The sequence below is a fragment of the Urocampus carinirostris genome, chromosome 3 (assembly GCF_059441175.1).
Source record: "Urocampus carinirostris isolate Australia breed hairy pipefish chromosome 3, RoL_Ucar_1.0, whole genome shotgun sequence".
NCBI classification, from domain to species: Eukaryota; Metazoa; Chordata; class Actinopteri; order Syngnathiformes; family Syngnathidae; genus Urocampus; species Urocampus carinirostris.
The window spans coordinates 29,305,740-29,324,583 of NC_142351.1; the positions used below are offsets into that span (position 1 = coordinate 29,305,740).

The 18,844-nt window shown below is 38.5% G+C and overlaps 1 protein-coding gene across 1 annotated transcript in view; it reads left to right on the plus strand.

Annotated features, from left to right (window-relative positions):
- The window catches only part of LOC148369363 (gamma-aminobutyric acid receptor subunit gamma-3-like), a 128,911-nt gene that overhangs the window by 44,547 nt on the left and 65,520 nt on the right, over window positions 1-18,844 (plus strand). The window contains exon 3 of the mRNA XM_088331336.1: window positions 8,932-8,999. Coding sequence (XP_088187462.1) covers window positions 8,932-8,999 — 68 coding nt within the window. The remainder of the gene's footprint in view (window positions 1-8,931; window positions 9,000-18,844) is intronic.

Here is an 18,844-nt window from a genome sequence, read left to right on the forward strand (position 1 = left end):
CATCTGTTAGGTGGGTGATGAATCTGTGGTTTGTGAGATACAGGCAGGTGTTGGTAACTTGACAGAGTTTCAACGTAGCCTAGTTTTAGTAGGCAGGGACCTGCAGCCTCCCTATTTCCTTTTCCACCGGCGCTGTATTCCCTTCCTGAACCCAATAACAATCCACAGAGCACCCGCAGGTGATCACCATTTTTTTACGCTCTTCTGACTTTCCTGAGAGTCTGCTTTAATTGATGATTTTCTTTCCAATCTAATGAGAAGCTTAAAGCTAGCTGTCGCTGTTTGTTTTGGGTGAACCCATTGACTTGTGCGCCCGCCCCCCTGTTTGACTGACAGCATACACCAGCCTATCAAGGTCACGCACACGCAACACACATAGCCCTCCCTAACCAACCTCCGTGATAGTAATTTCTGTGAGCTGTCTGCTACTTATGTCATGAATACCGATTTGGAGCACCTGCGGCGGCTTGATTGGCGCCAACAGCCCGGACAGCTGATTGGTGGACACTCCATTTTTAAACCCTCGGCTTCCTCTGGGAGGCTGTCATATTGTTGCAAACTGTTGCCTTCTGCTCAGTTAGCCTTCTGGCCGGACGCCATTTTTGCTAAAGCCTTTTCCTGCCGGATCTTTTTTACTGACCTGTTTCTGGACCTGATTACGCCCGTTCTGTCTGCCTCCTGTTACCGACCTTGATTAGTCGATATCGTCTTTAATGTCCAGTCCCGGCCATTGACTTGCTATTCCCGCCTGTCTCCGTTCCTCCTCGTCCGACACGAAAATGTCACTCCCGCCTCACTCGCTCCTGTTGTCCGTCAGCCCTCGGATCAAGCAAGCAAGCCTTACTCTCCCTCTCTTGTCAAATAAAACCTGAGAAAGTGAGCGCTATTGAGTCCTGTGTCAGTTTCTGGTCTGTGACAACTTTGATATCAATGACAAGGAAGACAATTCAATTCAAAATCTGTGAAACAGTGAACCGGCGATAACGGAAGCGCAAAATAGCAAGGTATTACTCACTGTGTACACATATTTGGTTCTGTGTCACCAGTATTGATCCGTCAGCAGCGCATGGGAAGGAAGGGGGTGGCCTTATAGAGCAATTGTCAGAAAACCAGAACAGACCAGTGGACCCCAGAGCATTAGTTTATTTTATTAAGGAAGCGTTCAGGGCTTGCTGGAGATGTAATGGTCGTCAGACGTCAGCAGCGGCGCCAGGGAGATAACTTCGGAACGAGTCGTCAATCGTACCTCAGCACGGGCTCCCCCCAATGCTGTGTCCTGAGCCCCTTGCTGTTCACCTTGATGACACATGACTGCGTCCCTAGGTCCGCCACAAACCACATCCTGAAGTATGCTGACGACACAACAGTGGTGGGCCTCATCATTGGCCAGAAGCGCTGCCTATCCCATGCTAAGAACATTATCGGGGACCCCTCTCACCCCCATCATGGACTGTTCACTCTGCTAGCCTCTGGGAAGAGGTACTGCAGTGTGCGGTGCAGGACCACCAGGTTCCGCAGTAGTCTCGTCCCCCTGGCCATTAGACTGTTAAATGGTCAATCTAACATATAGTTAACCTAAATCTAAACGGCTGCTAATCTGACTTTTTGCACTACTGGCAGTTCTTTATAGCTTGCCACTCCTTGCACATTTGCTCTCTGCACTATTGTACTTACAGCGTTATTGTTACAGTGTTAATGTTACTGTTTACCTGACTTGTTAACCTGACTGCCCATTTTGCACATCTGGTTAGCTACTCCTCTGGTTAGCTACTCCTTGGCACTATGGTAAAATACTATACGTAGCCATAATACAATACAACTTTTACTTATATCTGTACATTCAAGGAAACTGGGCGGGTCAGATGTATCGACATTTCGTTCTGTATACACGTGTACTAGAATGACAATAAAGTAGATCTGAATCTGAATCTGAATCTGAATCGTAGTGCGGAAATCAGGCAGGCCGTGTTTACCGGGCCTGGAAACAGGTCAGATCGGAGGCAGGCAGAATCGGGTAAGCAGTGTTCTAAACGAACGGGATATCGGGAGAAACACACAGAGTTACAAGAATGTACGCTCTGACACTCCCCTCTGGGCGCAGGGCGCTTAAGAGAGGAGTGCCAGCCAATCAGAAGGTGCCCACCCAGGCGCCACATGATTGCTCCAGGTGATCTGAGTTAGTAATCATGACAGCAATAAAAAATTAACAGGAAGCTAATGGGGGAAACGTGAGCACACAACCACAGAATTTACGGTAAAAGTGCTTTATTTTGATAATTTTATTTGTAACATTATCATTGCAATATATCATAACTTGAGAACATAAGAAAACAATTGTCCTCCACAAGCTAAAATTTATGAAGTTCACGAAAGAAGCAAGTTCTGTGAAAGCAGCATGGAAGTTTGGAGTAGATGAAAACTACGTCAAACGTTTGAAAAAAGATCACTCACTGGAAATTGCACCTAAGACCAAACATGCAAACATAGGATCCAAAACATGGACAGAACCCAGAAATGGAGGATATTTTTGATTGGTTTGAAGCCCAGAGAAAAACTGGATCCGAAGAGTCTCATCTAAATGTTTGTTTGTAAGCTCTGGAGATTATACAAGCCAAGATATATGAAAAGTGTTCCAAAGGTCGGTTTAGACATTTTTGTTTTTTCATTTCTTTTAGAATGTGGCTATTTTAAAGCAGTTTTGGGGGTTGGCACAGTAGGCTTTTGTCAAGTATAAACGGTAATTTGCAACTAGTTTCTTTCAGAGTATTGCACTACTTTTTGGTTTCAGTATTTAGGGGGGGAAACTGAATTACTTTTTAAATGAAGTAACTTATGACTGATACAAATTACCTGTCCTGTTATTCAACACTGTGTGCATGATGGCCAATGTGGCCAAACATCAGGTATGTTATTTCTGACAGCAGACCTTCAGATTTTATTCACTAGAGAGAAGTCTAGGGCTTAACACAAAGTGATAGGTAGACGTGTCGTAAAATCCCTTTGCAAGAAAATTCCCTTAATTGTCGGTTGGTAGAATGTGACACGTTCCCGGAGCGAAGCCAAATCTCCCTGCAGTCATCCACCAAGACACCAAACAGCAGGTCCTGAGGGACGCAATGCAATGATCCACACACATATAAACACACCTTTATGCCTCCAGTTCCTCTTATGTAGCGTGAAATCTTGCAAAGGATCAGATTTTTTAAAATTATTTTTTTAATTAAACCAAGCACCAAAGTAAAATACTGAAATGCAAAAATAATTCCTGTCATTAAGATAACACAAGTCATGGATTGATTTAATTTTCATGGCACAACAACTCACCAATTAGATTACATGTAGAGTGTTTGGTTTACTTAATTGAGTCGGCCACAGTGTCAAAGAATCCGAGAGGTACTAATTGCTGTCTTCCTCTTTGAGCTGGCACGCATCTTCATTTATACCTGCACAGCATCGCTAAGCTTAATCTCTATTCTGATGTGATTTGTAATCATGCCCAAAGGGAAATTCCTATCTTGGTGCCACACAACCAGGCAGGCAGGAGAAACAACCCTTTTTTTTCTCGCTCTCCATAGCACGTGAATGGCTAATCGAAAAAGACGTTTGACAAGATGTTTGGTTTTGATTTAATTTTGTTCCCAGTTTAGACTCCGACATGAAAGAGTTTTGGTCACACAAGGAACAACTCGTTCTTTTTCTCTTCTTTGTTTTTTGTTGAAGTTTGAGGTTGATGAAGGGGTTCCTTGTTACAGTTGTAGAGGTCGTGGTCATGGATTGTGTACAGTGGGGAACAGATGCCAATAATTATCAGGTTGAAAACCAGTTGCGTTTGACCTTCAAACTGAGTATCTTAATATTCCCATTCATATTTATATTCTTTATATTTATGACCAAACAATTTGCTTGCTTTGTCTTCAGTGAACATGTTGGTTTGAAGCCAATTTGGCTGTCTTCGGGAAGTTGCCGTTATCTGACAGGAAGTTGGAAACTTTTTGTTTACTAATTTTACTAAAGAATTGGAAGACGGCCAGGGAATGAATAAATGAGGTACGCCGGCTTTATAGTTTTCAGGTATCTTGTTTCAGACTGATCGTAATGTTTTTCTGCTAAATATATTTTGAAATAGTTTTGAATCCCAAAAGTTTAATCTTTCCAATGAGATGTGGCATGACGTATTTCAGTGACTGGTGATACAGCGCAGACACATATTTCACGTAAGTCCAGGCGCCGGAGGGCTGTTAGAACGTTAAGGGGGTTAAAGACAGTGTAAAAATATACACACCTTTTGGTTTATAATACAATAATGTCTCAAGATCATCTCAGCGGCTCTAGAAAACCTTTTTATGGCCCACATCTGGGCTACGGGCCTTGACATTGACATAGGTGGTCGATTTTGTATTTAATATGTGTAAAAAAATTTGGGGTAGCCATGAAAATAAGGTCTTAGTCCACAGTAGATTCAAGGAATTGCCTTGATGCAGTCAGCATGTGGCAGTGCTCTACTCTATTTTTGCAGTGCATTTGAGAAATGTGGGAAGTCGAAATTATCTTTTTGTTTCCCTTTTTTTTAAAGTTCTATTTAATCAAAGTTGGACATGTCCCTGTTCTGAGCAAAAGAGGCAAATGTAAACATAACAAGATTCATGGCTAGTTCCAATATATTATTTGTTGTTGGGTGAGCAGTCGTCATTACAAATCAGATTTTTTCAGTCTAACAATTTGATACGTTTATTCAGCTTTTATTACTGGACACCTGAAAGGAGAATGCATAGGATGTTGGTTTGTTCTTTTGATTATTTTTCACTTACATTGTCACTTTTGGCCAAAACGATTGCTGTTCTTCGATTTCCATACCCTTTAGGGCGAATCTGCTTTTCTAACCTAAGAGATTTGATCAAATAAAATGCCCAGGATGGGACTTTTTGGAATGTGGCATTTTGTTTGTGTTATACAGTCCTCCCCTGGTCTTTATGCAAGTTCAAAATTCAGTATACATCTCCTATTATGACCACATTCCCATGGTTAGGGGTTAATCTATTCAGATGTAAATGATTGTAAATGGAATGAACATGCTTCATCTAAAGACCTCAATATTTGTGAAAATGTTGAATTCTAATGGAACTTTATTCAGTACCACAGATTAGCACAGACAGTATTTTCCTTTCGTCACTCAAGGTCTTTTAAAGTATACAGTAATGGAATGGCCAGACTTTAATGTTAATGCAAGTGCTGTGGAAGTCATCTAAAACTGGCCATTTTTTCTCAAATGAAAAGATGATTGAGTCAACATGATTATTTTATTCAACAGCAAAGGTTACAGTAAACCCCTTAACATTGATAAGCAAATACGTGTCTGACATATGTCACCAGTCACTAAAATACGGCATGCCACATATTCATTGGAATGCTTGAACTACTTAGCTGACCATTACAAAATGTACCCATCATGGAAACATTCCGATCAGTCCGAAACAATATACCCGAAAACTATAAAGCTGGCATAGTTCACCAATAATTCCCTTAGTAGTCAGCTCAGCAGATGATTCTGTGCAAACATGGACCATCCAGGACCATCTAGTGTATCCAACTGTGTAAAATATTTACTCCGAAATACATGATAATGAAGACAAATGAGAAAAAAATCAGCCAAAAAGCAATTCTGCATCGTTAAACGTTCCTTGTTGAAATCCGTCTGTTTCGCCACATAATTGCCGTTTCCAAATAAATAGACTTTGAAAATTATTTTCAATATAGCAGCTAGCCTCTCTGCCAAATTGCAGGCTTTTTTTCACAGCCTCCTTTGGCTTTGAATATCTTTAGCCAGTCGAAATGAATCATGTGATGATTGAAACATTGGTTAGCCATTGATAATCTAAAATGAAGGCTACGCAGATGAGTGTATTGAAATTAGACCCCAAAATTACCGTGCGGAACTCCACTCATTATTCATTTTCAAGCACCATTATTACGTGCAAGTGTGCACAATAGTGATAGAGACACACAAAGAGAAGTCAAATATTTACAACTCAAAACGGCAAAAAAAAACCAAAACTGTCCATATTTTCCAAACAGCATTCAATTTATTTTGGGTACATTTTGGATCAGGATTTTAGGTGAACTTTATTGGAAAGTTAAGTGATGTTCTGTGAGGTTTGTGTCAGGTAAGATCAGATTTACAAATAAAGGAATCTACATCTTATTCATCATCTGCTTGGCAGAGCACAAAAGCAATATATAAACTGCAGCAAAGAAAATAAATTATTGTCTTACTTAAACATCTAAATTAAGAATATTCGCCGCTCCTTTTGAATAAATACTGTATTATGAAAAAAAGACCAGTTAGTAAACAATTACTGGGTTGCTTAACTTGTTGTTACCTTGCTAATACTGTCACACAACGTTTATTGGTTGGATTTTAGGTGTGCGCCAAGTCAGAATCCGTGGTCTCACTTTTGCCCTCTGCCATGAGACAAGAGAATTACGTGCCTCACTCTTCATCTGCAATTTCCCAGCAGAGTAATGTTATATGTTCATTGTAATAATAATATTCGTAATATAATGTTAACAACCAGCGATTTAGAAAAATATAACACACAACTTGGAGTTAAATGAGAAAGAACCTTAACACAGGAGAAAACATTTTATATTTCCATGATGAAAGGTGAATAACAGCCTGTAAATATTTAAAAGGTAATCAATAATGAGGGAATAACTATAGGAAAAAAAAATGCCGTAGGACTGCCTGAAGGCAGAGAAAAGATATACGCTTACATTAACTTGATGCTCCCACCATTCATATACCATATTTATTTCCACCAAGTTGTTATTATTCCTACACATTTCACTTGATTTGGATGCAGACACCCATAAATTAAACTAGACAATTTGTAGTCCGCGCATATCTTGTCTGCTATCAAATCTAGTGTGGGATTTTTTGAGCTACATGTCACAATATTTAAGGACCAGACTATATTTCTTTTACCTCCCCGTGACACCTGTTGTTTGGAAACTTGAAATTGCCTCAGTCCAAAAGAAACGTTCTCAGTCAAGCATACAGTGTTGGGAGTAATTATGTTAAGTCTACTTTAGAGTAAATGGGTTCATATGGCAGAGAAAGACTTCAAGTTTTAACATGATATTCACTAGTCTTTTATTAAGTGTGTTTAATTTATTCCATTAGTGTTACATTTACACCATTGTTTACAAGCTCTTGTCTTAATTAAATGTTCAATGACTCAATGGATGGGCACTTTGTGCTCTTCTTTTTTCATTTGTAATCACTATTGACCTGATGCATCTAGCTGGGAACAAGCTTGGTTACCACAAAATAATCACCAACTGTTTGACTTTAAATAGGTAGCCTGTTTAAACGGAACAGTAAAAACAGTTTTCAAAAATCATTCTGGAAACAGAATTTGTATCCATCTAATAGTTTTTTTTTTAAATAAAAATTTGGTTCCCGGATTGAATTCTTGCGAAGTGTTTCGATTGTCAAGGGGATGGGACCAAAATAAGCTCGTGCTTTTCCCCCTCAGCACTTAATTTCTTTCCTTTTTCTCATTTGTTTAAAAAAAGTTGTTGATTTTTGAATTGAATCTACACTTACATTTGCCTATGCGGAGGTGAAAAAAACATAAAAGGCCAATCGACCAAAACAACATTACGCATATGGGAAGAAATTTCTTAAGACAATGTTAATACATCACATATTAAAGGTCTGAAATCTATAGATGCACAACACGGTGGCTGTCCAGGGATTTTTTTTCCCGATTTAGTGATCTGTCACTTGATAATCTTAAACAGATGGTGAATACGGCCAAACCGACTACTGTTTGACCCGCTTCTGGGTTCGCTTAAAGGTCTTTTTGGGGTCCTTGCACCTTCAGTTCTCAATATTATGTACATATCACTCTCCTCAGGTGTAGTTCCAGAGCCTTTTAAGTCCGCTGTTATTAAACCTACACTGAAATGACCCAACCTTGAACAAGAAAGCTTATGTTATAATAGACCTATGTCAAACCTACCGTTTCTTTCTAAAGTACTTGAAAAAGTAGTGGCACAGCAACTGAATGATTTCATATCCGAGAACAATCTTTTTGAATCAATGCAATCAGGATTCAGGGCTAAGCACTCTACTGAGACAGCTCTGATTAAGGTAACCAATGATCTTCTACTGGAAATGGACTCCTGCACTTCAAGAGCGTTCTCCATTCGGGCCCCGGTGCTGTGGAGTGCTCTTCCCTCTAAAATTCGATCCGCAACCACAGTGGAAATGTTTAAATCTAAACTTAAAACACACTTCTATTCTATAGCATATGGATAACCTCAATTTATGTTGACAATGTCCGTGTATTATTTGCCCTTATGTAGATTTTAGAACAGGAGATGGTGTCATAATAGTCTGTGGTATGCAATAATCTGTGGTCTGTGCAGCCCGTTGAGACTCTTTGTGATTAAGGCCTATACAAATAAACATGACTTGACTAGACTTAATGTATTTAGCCATATTGGATGTTCTCATTGTCTGGTCCTCGCTAGCATATTTTAGAGATAGCTTCGTTTTGACAGCACATGTCAACATATGGTGCATACAAAAACATTTAATAAATAGTACCCGGATGATGAATTAAACCAGGGAGAAGGAACTTATTGTCCAGAATGTGGATAAGGTGTTCATACAGCAAAATATCCTTTTATGCAAGTATTGATAATAATTCGCCCCTCGCACAAATTTTCCCTTTTTCCCCCGTTTTTCCATGTGTGTGTTTCTGTGGAGGAGTACACATTTTTTTTTGTGATGTATAGTTGTGTTAAGCAGGTTTCGTTCCAAAACGTTAATTGTTCTCAGAAGACCGATTCTACATATTGGAAATGCATGCTAAATATTTATTGCAATTTGAACTAACTTGATATTACGTTTGACTCTTTCAGTGAAGCCAACTGTCGTTGATGTGGGAATATATGTCAACAGCATTGGCCCTGTGTCATCCATTGATATGGTAAGTTCCAGTACCACCATATTTTTGGTGTCCATTGCCCTCTACCCTCTTATGTCTCACAAAATGATCATATGTGAAAGATATGGTGTTGTGTATTCCTTTTGTATTATTCATCTACATTCCCTCAGACATTGCTTTAACATTTACAGGATTCTAAGGTTTCTAAATTAAGTGAAAATATTCAGTCTGCAAATTCCTGATCCATCCGACAAAAACGCTCATTCACATTTTTAAAAATCTTCTTCTTCCTCTGTAAGCAGAGACCATTGATTCATTTACTGTTCACTTGGTCACTATAACTTAAATTGGTCCTAAACACATTTGCCGAACAAGGATACCATTTCCCCTGTTAAGCAACATGCTGTAATTTGCATTACAGTAGATTAATGGTTTGCTGACTGGCTAGTATTCCAAGGTGGTTCAGCAATTAATGTGACAACTTGCTGTGGCCATTAAAAGATGAGGTAAAATATATAAATTAGACACCTTCAGGTCCAGATGTTTCCAAAGTACAGGGGTTAGCACATTTGCCTAACGTCCCTTGTTTGAGCCCGGCTGAAAAAGTTTGTTTGTTGGCTTGAAAATGGATGGGCACAACCAGGCTGTACTTACCTAATAAACCCCATAAAAATGGTTACCCTTGCGACCCTCTTGGTTAAGGGATCAATCCATCCACCCACCAGTAATGAACTGCAGTTGGCATTAGTTTGAACAGCATTTTGATACTAAGCGTCATCGCCCCCTGAACACCCAAACAGGGCACTATGAAAGGTATATTAGTGCAAGGATGATGTATCAATGATGGATATTTATTATGACCAGGCAAAAAAAATCAAGGTAGCTATTAAGTTTAAACTAGTAGACACTGAAAATATGGCAAGATGGTATCAATGTATTTTGACCTTACAAGGAGGAACAAAAGCTCTCAGATAAGAAAATGCCATCGCCTCCACAAGTTCAGCTTTGACCCCCCTCTATTTATTACATTTTTAAGTTTACAAAAAAACAATCAGCCCGAAATGTTGTGAAAATCAAAAAACAGAAACATCATTGACCAATAGCGACAATGATGCAGTAGTCAAAACAATGAGTTCAAATAAGGAACTAACATCCCATTAAGTCTCCTTAGACTCCTCCTTAGTAGTGTTTCCACGCGGTAAATGTAAAGGGAAGAACTTCTTGCACGGGAAATTGTAAGCTGCATATGATGGAAGGTTATCGTTTTACCCAACACCTTTGTAAGGAGAATTGCTTTAAATTATATTTATTTGGTTCCGAATCTAATTCGGCGGTTACTGAATCGGCCAACCATTAGTGTTCAAGATTCCCCTCCAGAATTAGAATAATTAAAATACATAATATTTAATAATAAAAAATATTTCAGTTAATTAAAATTAATAATAATTGATCAATCCAAAGGGGGAAGAAGGTAGAATATATCAAGGTGGTTTGATTCTAAAAAAACTAGGACTTATTTCCATGGCAAGAAAATCAAATCAGAAATAAACAAAGGACATCGTGGACAAGAGAACTCGCGCTAATCTCTTGAAAGAAAGAGCGGCGAAAGAAAGGTGGTAGGTGCTAATAAAGGTCATCGGTCACTTGTTCACCAATTGACATATTGATTAGTATGCGAGATTTCATTCGGACACACAATGAAATACATCCCTGGTATGAATCTTGATGACATACATAGGCACCTAATTGATATTTTGATGCCAAATAAACACTTTTGGGGTTCAAATATTTATTTCAAAGCTGGAGAGTCTGGTCACTTCTTGTTGATGAAGGGGCACTGGTTTTCCCTGTTCGTGTGTGACGGATTGTGAGTCTCATGTTGGCAGAGTCAGTGGTCAAAAAAAGTTAGGGGCAGTGTAGTCTCCATCAACTACAGTACATAGGGAGAGATTTGTCTCAAAAAACAATATATTTGCTATTTACAAAAGATCCCAAAATAATATGTCCTGATAAATGCACACACAAATATAAAGATTGCATATGAAAATCGCAGATATATTTGTGGCTCTGCAAAATAGACGATTATCACCAATTTGTTTCTTTCTGTCAGAACCAGAACAGGAGGAGGACCCAGATGCGTAACGTTTTCACACAAGCTTTATTTTTATGGGAATGGGGCAGTCATGCGCATGAACACAAACGTCCGTGATTCGGCGATCGCTGGGCAGAAGAAGTAAGACGGAAGTCCGACGTGGAAAAAACAGGAAGCCAGAGGGCGACGAGATCGATACCAGATACACGAGCAGATACCGGACAGACGGATTTGATACCGATCAGGACGGGACAGACAGGATCGATACCAGATACCGGTAGGACTGGATCGATACCGGACAGGACGGGACAGACAGGATCGATACCAGATACTGGGGACTGGAGTCAGATATCAGACAGGACGAGACAGACAGGATTGATACCAGACACTAGACTTGAGTCAGATATCAAACAGGACGAGACAGACGGGATCGATACCCTATACTGGAGACTGGTTTAAGATCAGGTAATTGTGTAATTTTGTAACTGTAATCCTGTGCAGTCCTTTGAGACATTTTTGTGATTAAGGGCTATATAAATAAATTTGACTTGACTTGACTTGGAGTCCGATATCGGAAAGACAAGACTGACGGGATAGATACCAGACACTGGGGACTGGAGTCAAATATCAAACAGGATGAGATAGACAGGATCGATACCGGACATGATTCAGAAGCAGGATACCGGACAGAGTCAAAACACACGTCTTGCGGGTGCAGAGGTTCGTTGACGGACTGACCCGGGGTGACTGAGAGCACTGAGCTTGAATAGGAACAAGCCACAGCTGGTGCCAAATGGGCGGGGCCAACTGAGGGCAATGGGCAACCGTGACACTTTCAATTATAATTGAACAATTGAAAAATTGGCTTTCAAAATCCCCAAAAAGTGCATTAATATGGCAATGAAAAAAGTGTCCGAAATATACTCAAGCGTGAGGAGCCAAAAACGTCAGACAATAGTGTCAATGACGAAACATCTGTTGTGGTATTTTTGCTGGATTCCTTTGTATTCATTGATTGATGATGGGACTGTTCAGAAAAGCTCCATTATGCATTTGGGCTATGTGTGCTCATAATCAGCCAAATTATTCAAAACTCTCAGAATAGTTCTTCAAAGTACAAACAATAAAAGCACTATGTCACATATACTACCATAGACCTAAACTTATACATAAATCCTGATTTGTTCGTTTGTTCGTGTGTGTGTGTCGCCTGAACCGATTTCCGTGAAAATTTACACAGTTGTACTTTAGATCTCTGGGTGTGTTTTTAGCTAGGTTTCAAGGCATCCCCAATAAAAAAACCTAAATGGATAAATATGTGGCTTCGTTGTGGAAACCCAAGGTCTCACCCTACAAGGCAGGCGGTATTGGGTGGGCTGACATGAACTTCAACTTTGATGTCAAATATGCTCTATGCACAACATACAGCACAAGTGAAATTACTTCCTCTTCTCCGCGTGTAAACATGCAATCGATATTTCACAATACAAATATGATAACGTTGTTGTCTGCTTCCAGTAACTGGGACCATCGGGGAAAGAGTCGAAATGGGCAGGACCACATCGGTCCAAAATTACCGGGCAGTAGGCAAGGGGCACCTTAGACATTTTGCCTTGGCTTGTTTATTTTTCTTAATCACGAGTTCCTTTGGGAATGTTTAGCCTTAGTCATTAGGCCTATGGGCTTGTCAATAGTGGGCCCAAACTTTTTCAGTCACGGCTAATCTTCACCATTTTAACCCTGTCAGGGTTAGCGAACAATAGGAACCATGATGCAAATCCCCTGCTGTCAAGGGAGTTTTTTGGACTGGATTTATCTCTAACTCTCACGCTCTTTGTGCGCTTCAGCAAGTCTTTCACTTTTTGCTCATTTTATTCTTTTTTGGACGCTCTCTCCTCACTGCACATGCCAACCTGAATGCATTCACCTTCACATCTTAGTCAAATTGATCAAGTCTATAAAACCCAAAATCTTTAGAATAACTCTCATTTTCATGCCAATTACTTATTACTGAGAAGGCAAGCTGCATTATATACTGCGTCTTATACTTCTTAAACAATTCTACGTATTACCAATGTTTAATGTTAATATTGACTATACTGTGTATTGTTACCCAATACAACATTTATTGCAGCCAGGTCATTCTAGAAGTGGGGTTACCTCTTGTGTGCCCCCTTCTCAAGGTTACTTATTTTTTTTAATCATCCTGAAGTTTATTTTTTTATTTTTCCTTACAAACAAAAATACAATATCCTTAAGCCCCCCCACAAAAAACTCATGTGAGTCCCATAATCCCTATGGCTTACCTGAAAATAAAACATATACAATATTAAACACAAATTGATACTGTCAATTTGTGTGTTAATAAGAAAGTTTAGGGACCTTATCGAATGAATCAAATAAGTTTGCTTCTGCCTATAGATAGTATTCAGATGTTATCACGAAACCAATGTGTTGGGCAAAACGTTTGACGAAACATAAGGCAACACATTAGCCAACAGCTTGTAGTTTATTTTAATAGTGTCCTTTTTTTACTCTTACACACTTTTTTAACAAACCACATTTCCACAATGGACATATGTGCTGTCTACAGTTGCACTAATGAATGATGTGAAAGGGTCTTTTTAGGTTAAAAAAAAAATGTTCTGAGTGTGCACAAAGGAAGAAACTCAGACCGTGAAAGAAAAACGTGGAGTACAAAGTTGAAATGGAACAATTTCTATTCGGCAAGGGACACAAAAAGGTTGTTGCTTTCATTAAGTTGAAGGTAAAGGTTATTGTGCATTTGTTAAACGTTTTTCTTCTCCAATGATCTCCATGTGTCTCCCTCGAGCTCAAAGTAGACTGAGGGTTCTAATCTTTGTGAATATCCTCTTTTAGGGCTCATATTTTTGCCAGCACATTTATTCATTCATTCATTTTCCAATCACTTGTCCTCACAAGATTTGATGAGGCCCTATAGACCATACCATGCTTACTGATAGCCATTTCTATTTCTTTTTAAAAAACAGGAAAACAACGATCTTGCAATTGTTGTCAACTGCTCAGTTACCGCAAACATAGTTAGCATTGCTGTATTCTTCAAAAGCGCAAAGTTAGACAAAAGTCGACAGCATATTGAAGAAGAGAAAGCTATTTCGGGTTTAATAACATCTCTGTTTTGGGCCTGTATTGCATATCAATGATCACATTCATAACCAAAAGAATCAAACAGGAATGTGAAAACATGGCTTGTATCAATGGTGGAAGGTTTAGACATCTTACTTCAGAGCAAATGTGAATATCATTATAAAATCCAGTAAAGCTCACGTTTGTATTCCAATTGATTCTGTTAATGAAATGTATTTTTACCGTGCATGACTCCATATAATTCTAATTTGAATCATCCACATTCAATGCAGTCCACTTAAGTAACAAAACCGATTGTAAATGTTAACTTTTTTTTTAATTTTAAGTGCAACATGTAATTATTAATTCATTCATTAATTTATTAATTTCCCACCCACTCAAGACGGTTGTGGGGCAGTATATAAACTAATATAAAACATAATTGAAAAACACAATTTAACAATGAACAAGCAATTGTCTCTATTCCATTTGTAGACTAAAACTCGGGACACTGTGTGGCCAGTTTGATAACAATGAACACTGATCCCCGGGGAGTCTTTCAAATACTGTATGCTTTTATAAAATAGCAGGAGGTATCACACACAATCACACACTCAATGCAGTACAGAAAATTGAAGCAACTAAAATACAAGAGAAACAATTTATTTCTTAATAGTTACAATTACATAATTTAGTTCACTTGGAGACAGAAACGGCAGTAATTTGGAGCGGTACTAGTCTGCATTAGATTGTTGTAGCTATACGTTTATGCTTATTTGAGTTTAAGGTTGTCATATGTGATTTTTTTACAAAAGTATTTTTTCAACTTTTAAAGCAACAACAAAAATAACTAATTTCTAAGCCAACCCTACACACCCTCTAAAAACAGTTAGAAATCGACCAAACTGGGTCAGGAACGGACACATACGCTGACTAGTTACCTTTAAAGTATTTTATTTGGCACACATAACTTTATGAATTGGAATATGGTAAATACATTTTATGAAAAAATATTAGTTTGCTCTGAAAGTACCCTAACAAAAATTTGGTTGATTTGGTTAAAAAAGTGGTCATTTTTTTAAAAAAGAACACAAGGTGGCTGTAACTGTAAAATAAATAATCTATAAATGTGTATTGTTGTTTCCAAATTGAAACTGTGTTTCGTTATTCGACACAACCCCAAAATGAGGTTCAGTTTATGTGTTTTCTTTTTGTAAACTCAGTAATTGGGTCAATTTTTCATAATAAATTAATTTGAATGAGGAACTGTATACGGCCATTATTTTACTCAATTTGGGTACATTTGGACCAAAGTGTTTAATTCTATAAATAGATCTGTATTTCTGTTTTAAAAAAACAAAAAATGTTGATACTTTACAGTATACCATGTTTTCTGTACTATTATGGTGCACCTAATAACCAAAAAGTTGCCAAAAATTCCAAAGTGCACCTTATGATCTGGTGTCTTATAGCCCGGAAATACTGTAAATACAATTTTGAAATTGCAGAATGAAAATGAAAGGTGTCTACATATGGTAAATATGTAAGAAAAAAAAAACAAGTTTATTTATTACAAACCTGGATTTGCTAATATGTATGTTCAATGATATGACTTTTCTCCCCCCCCCCCAAAAAACCAAAAAACAAAAACACTTTTACTGACAGGATCTGGTATACTACCCTCCCGTAGAGGGCGCCAACAGGTTTTAGAACTGGACACATCCAAGCCCAATCTCCACACACCTGTCCCCAATTTTTCAATCACTTTATATTGACTGCTTGGACAGCAAACTGTGCTGGGTCATTGCCTTTCTTCTTGCGACTTTCTATCTTCTGTAGCCATGTCCGCTTTGTTTCTTGTTTATAGTTTGGACACTTAGCTAGTTGTTTTAAGACATGGTTTGTTTTCATTCATTGTTCCTGTTTTTTTTTTTTTTTTTTTGACTAATGAATACAGTATTTTGTAGAGCACGCCTACCTCCATTCTGGCTTCCCTACTTTTGGGTCTACCTCAGCAATCTTGACACTTAATGTACTTTTAATTTTGTGCGCCTTATATATGAAAACTGATTTCAGGATCCACCATCCCAGCTTCATTATAATCTGTGACCGAAATCAAGAAAAAAAAATAATGAAAGGATTGCAGTCTAAATCAGAGAAAGTAGAATATATTAATGTTTAAACTAATAATATCCACTTGAATGCCTACTTAGCTGCATTTAAACACTATACGGCTGTGTCTTTACGATAATAAAGTCCATCTCATATATTCTCCACTGCATCTTCTTTTGGCCATCCTCAAGATGTGTAAACAAACTTTATCGGCCCTTGTTTTGGGTTGAAATGGCAGGTGTCAACTCGCATTTGCAGGGAATTATTGCAATCCACTATCAAGGAGTTTAAATGACCATCAAATATTTTGTTTCTTTTTTTTAACATTATTTTGCCAAGGAAAAAGCCTGTGACCCACTGATAAATGGGTCCTTAACCCACAAATTGTGAAACACTGTCATAAAGGAATATTTGGAAAGTGCGACTTATAGTCTAGAAAAGGGGTGTCAAACTCATTTTAACTCGGGCGCCACACGATAGAACAAACATTCTGTCAGGGGCCGGACTAGTAGATTAAAGAAAGAGAAAGAGGGAGGGAAAAGGAGAAAGGGCGGGATAAGAAGTAAATAGATAGGGAGAGAGCGAAACAAAAGATAACAAGTCGTGAGAGAGGGGGAAAAGAAAGAGTGAGGAAGAAAGAAATCCAAAGAGAAACAGAAAGACAGAAGGAGAGAAAAGAGAAAAGGAAAAAAGGAACTTAGAGCAAAAGAGGTTAAAAGACCGAGCGAGAAAAAGAGAAAGAGCAACAAAGGAAGAGAAAAACAGAGACACAGAAAGTGGGAGAAAAAGGGTGGGAAAGAAAGAGAGAGAAAAATAAATACAAGTACAGTGTCTTTGTGAGAGGCACCTGGCTTTGGCAACATCAAGTTGACATATTTCAACCTGCACCTTGTTTTTCCCTTGCGCTTCTCTAAGTGTTGTCTCGCGGGCCGGATTCAATCCCTTAGCGGGCCTGATCTGGCCCGCGGGCCGCCTGTTTGACACTCATGGTCTAGAAAATACAGCAAATAAAATGGAATTGGCCCTTGGATCCTCCACTTTCTTTGATTCTTTGTGTGAGAAAAATGTTTAGACACCTTTGGCCTCCAGTGTATGCTCCATGTGCGCTAATCAATGATGCAATAACCACGTTTCCTAAAGGCATGGCTGTCTGTAATTGGTGTGGTTATCGGAAAGGTCTTGAATCCGTGTATTGTGCACATGCTACTACTTTCTTCTTGTGACAAAAGCACATTGTGACTCCGGCACCTTTTTTAGACTTTTGCTGCACCTTGATAACTGTCTTCATAATTGTTCTGTGAGCTGCTGTCAGAAGGAGCCCAAAGCTTACTGAATGAGATAAATATATATTTCGTGTAACAATTAGCTTTGAGATAAAGGACATCCTCAGAAAAAGTAAAAAATAATAAAAAAATAAGAATAAAAGTGGGTTACAAACGCTGCCCTACTTATGAACGAAATAGGTTCCTAGACAATCGTTCCTAAGTTGAATTTGTATGTAAGTTGCTTCAGTGCTACATTTCCTATGTTTAAGGTTTATATGAATATGTTGAAGGTTTGTATAAGTTACTTAAATTTCATGAACTAATATGCTCTGTAAAGAGAAATAAATTTGAGTTTAACTTTACTTTTGAAAGATGCACTTCAAGATGTCCTCCTACGTGTTAGAGTGGCTGAAAAACAGCGATCCAACCACTTTCTCAACCGCATCAAGCTTTCTTATTCCACTTTCGTTTAAAAGGAAATGGCTCGCATCTCCTTTACACCAACCATATTGAATGGATGCACGAGATATAATTAATAAAAACATCAAAGATCTTAGTGCGCTAGCAATACGGTACACGAACATTCGTTTTGCGTTAGTCGAATGGTCGTAAGTAGGGAAGTGTCTGTACTTACATTTGGATTTAGCTAAATGTGTCTAATTTATCATTCCACAATTCGAAGAAAGAGGGACAGTCGAAGATGAAGACAATGACTTGTTATTCTAGACCACAAGCGCAGCTCAAACTTAAACCGCCTCGTGTGAAGATCCAGCATCTGCCATTTTGAAGATATAATCAGTGACCCGGAGGCAAGCTTGTCACTTGAAGCGATGTGCAGCTCAGACTTTGTTTTAATATGCTGCAATGGATTGACGTTTGCTTTTAATTATTGCGCTTGTAGCGTTCTCTTAAGCTTGTGTGTTTGGTGCACTTGGTGGACGTTGTGTATTATTTCGCACAGCCCAGTGGTAAAATAAGAAACAAACTTCATTTAAAGAAAAAATGATTTGATTAATAAGAAAAATACATGACTTATCCTATAAACATGCATTTTTTAAAATACTTGTAAGTCTAGACACCATTATATAGCATAACATGAAGCTTACAGAGAGGGACCTGACAAAATTGTGTCACGTTTTGTGGATAGACCCAAACACAGGGAAGCCAGGACATAGGCCGGTGTGCCCAAAGAGAGAGATGGTATTTAATAACAAAAGAAGGTACTGTACAAAGTAACAAATAGTGATCACAAAACGAGGAAATGTCCAAACAATCAAAACCGGACATGGTCGTTAAAGACAGCAGAAATG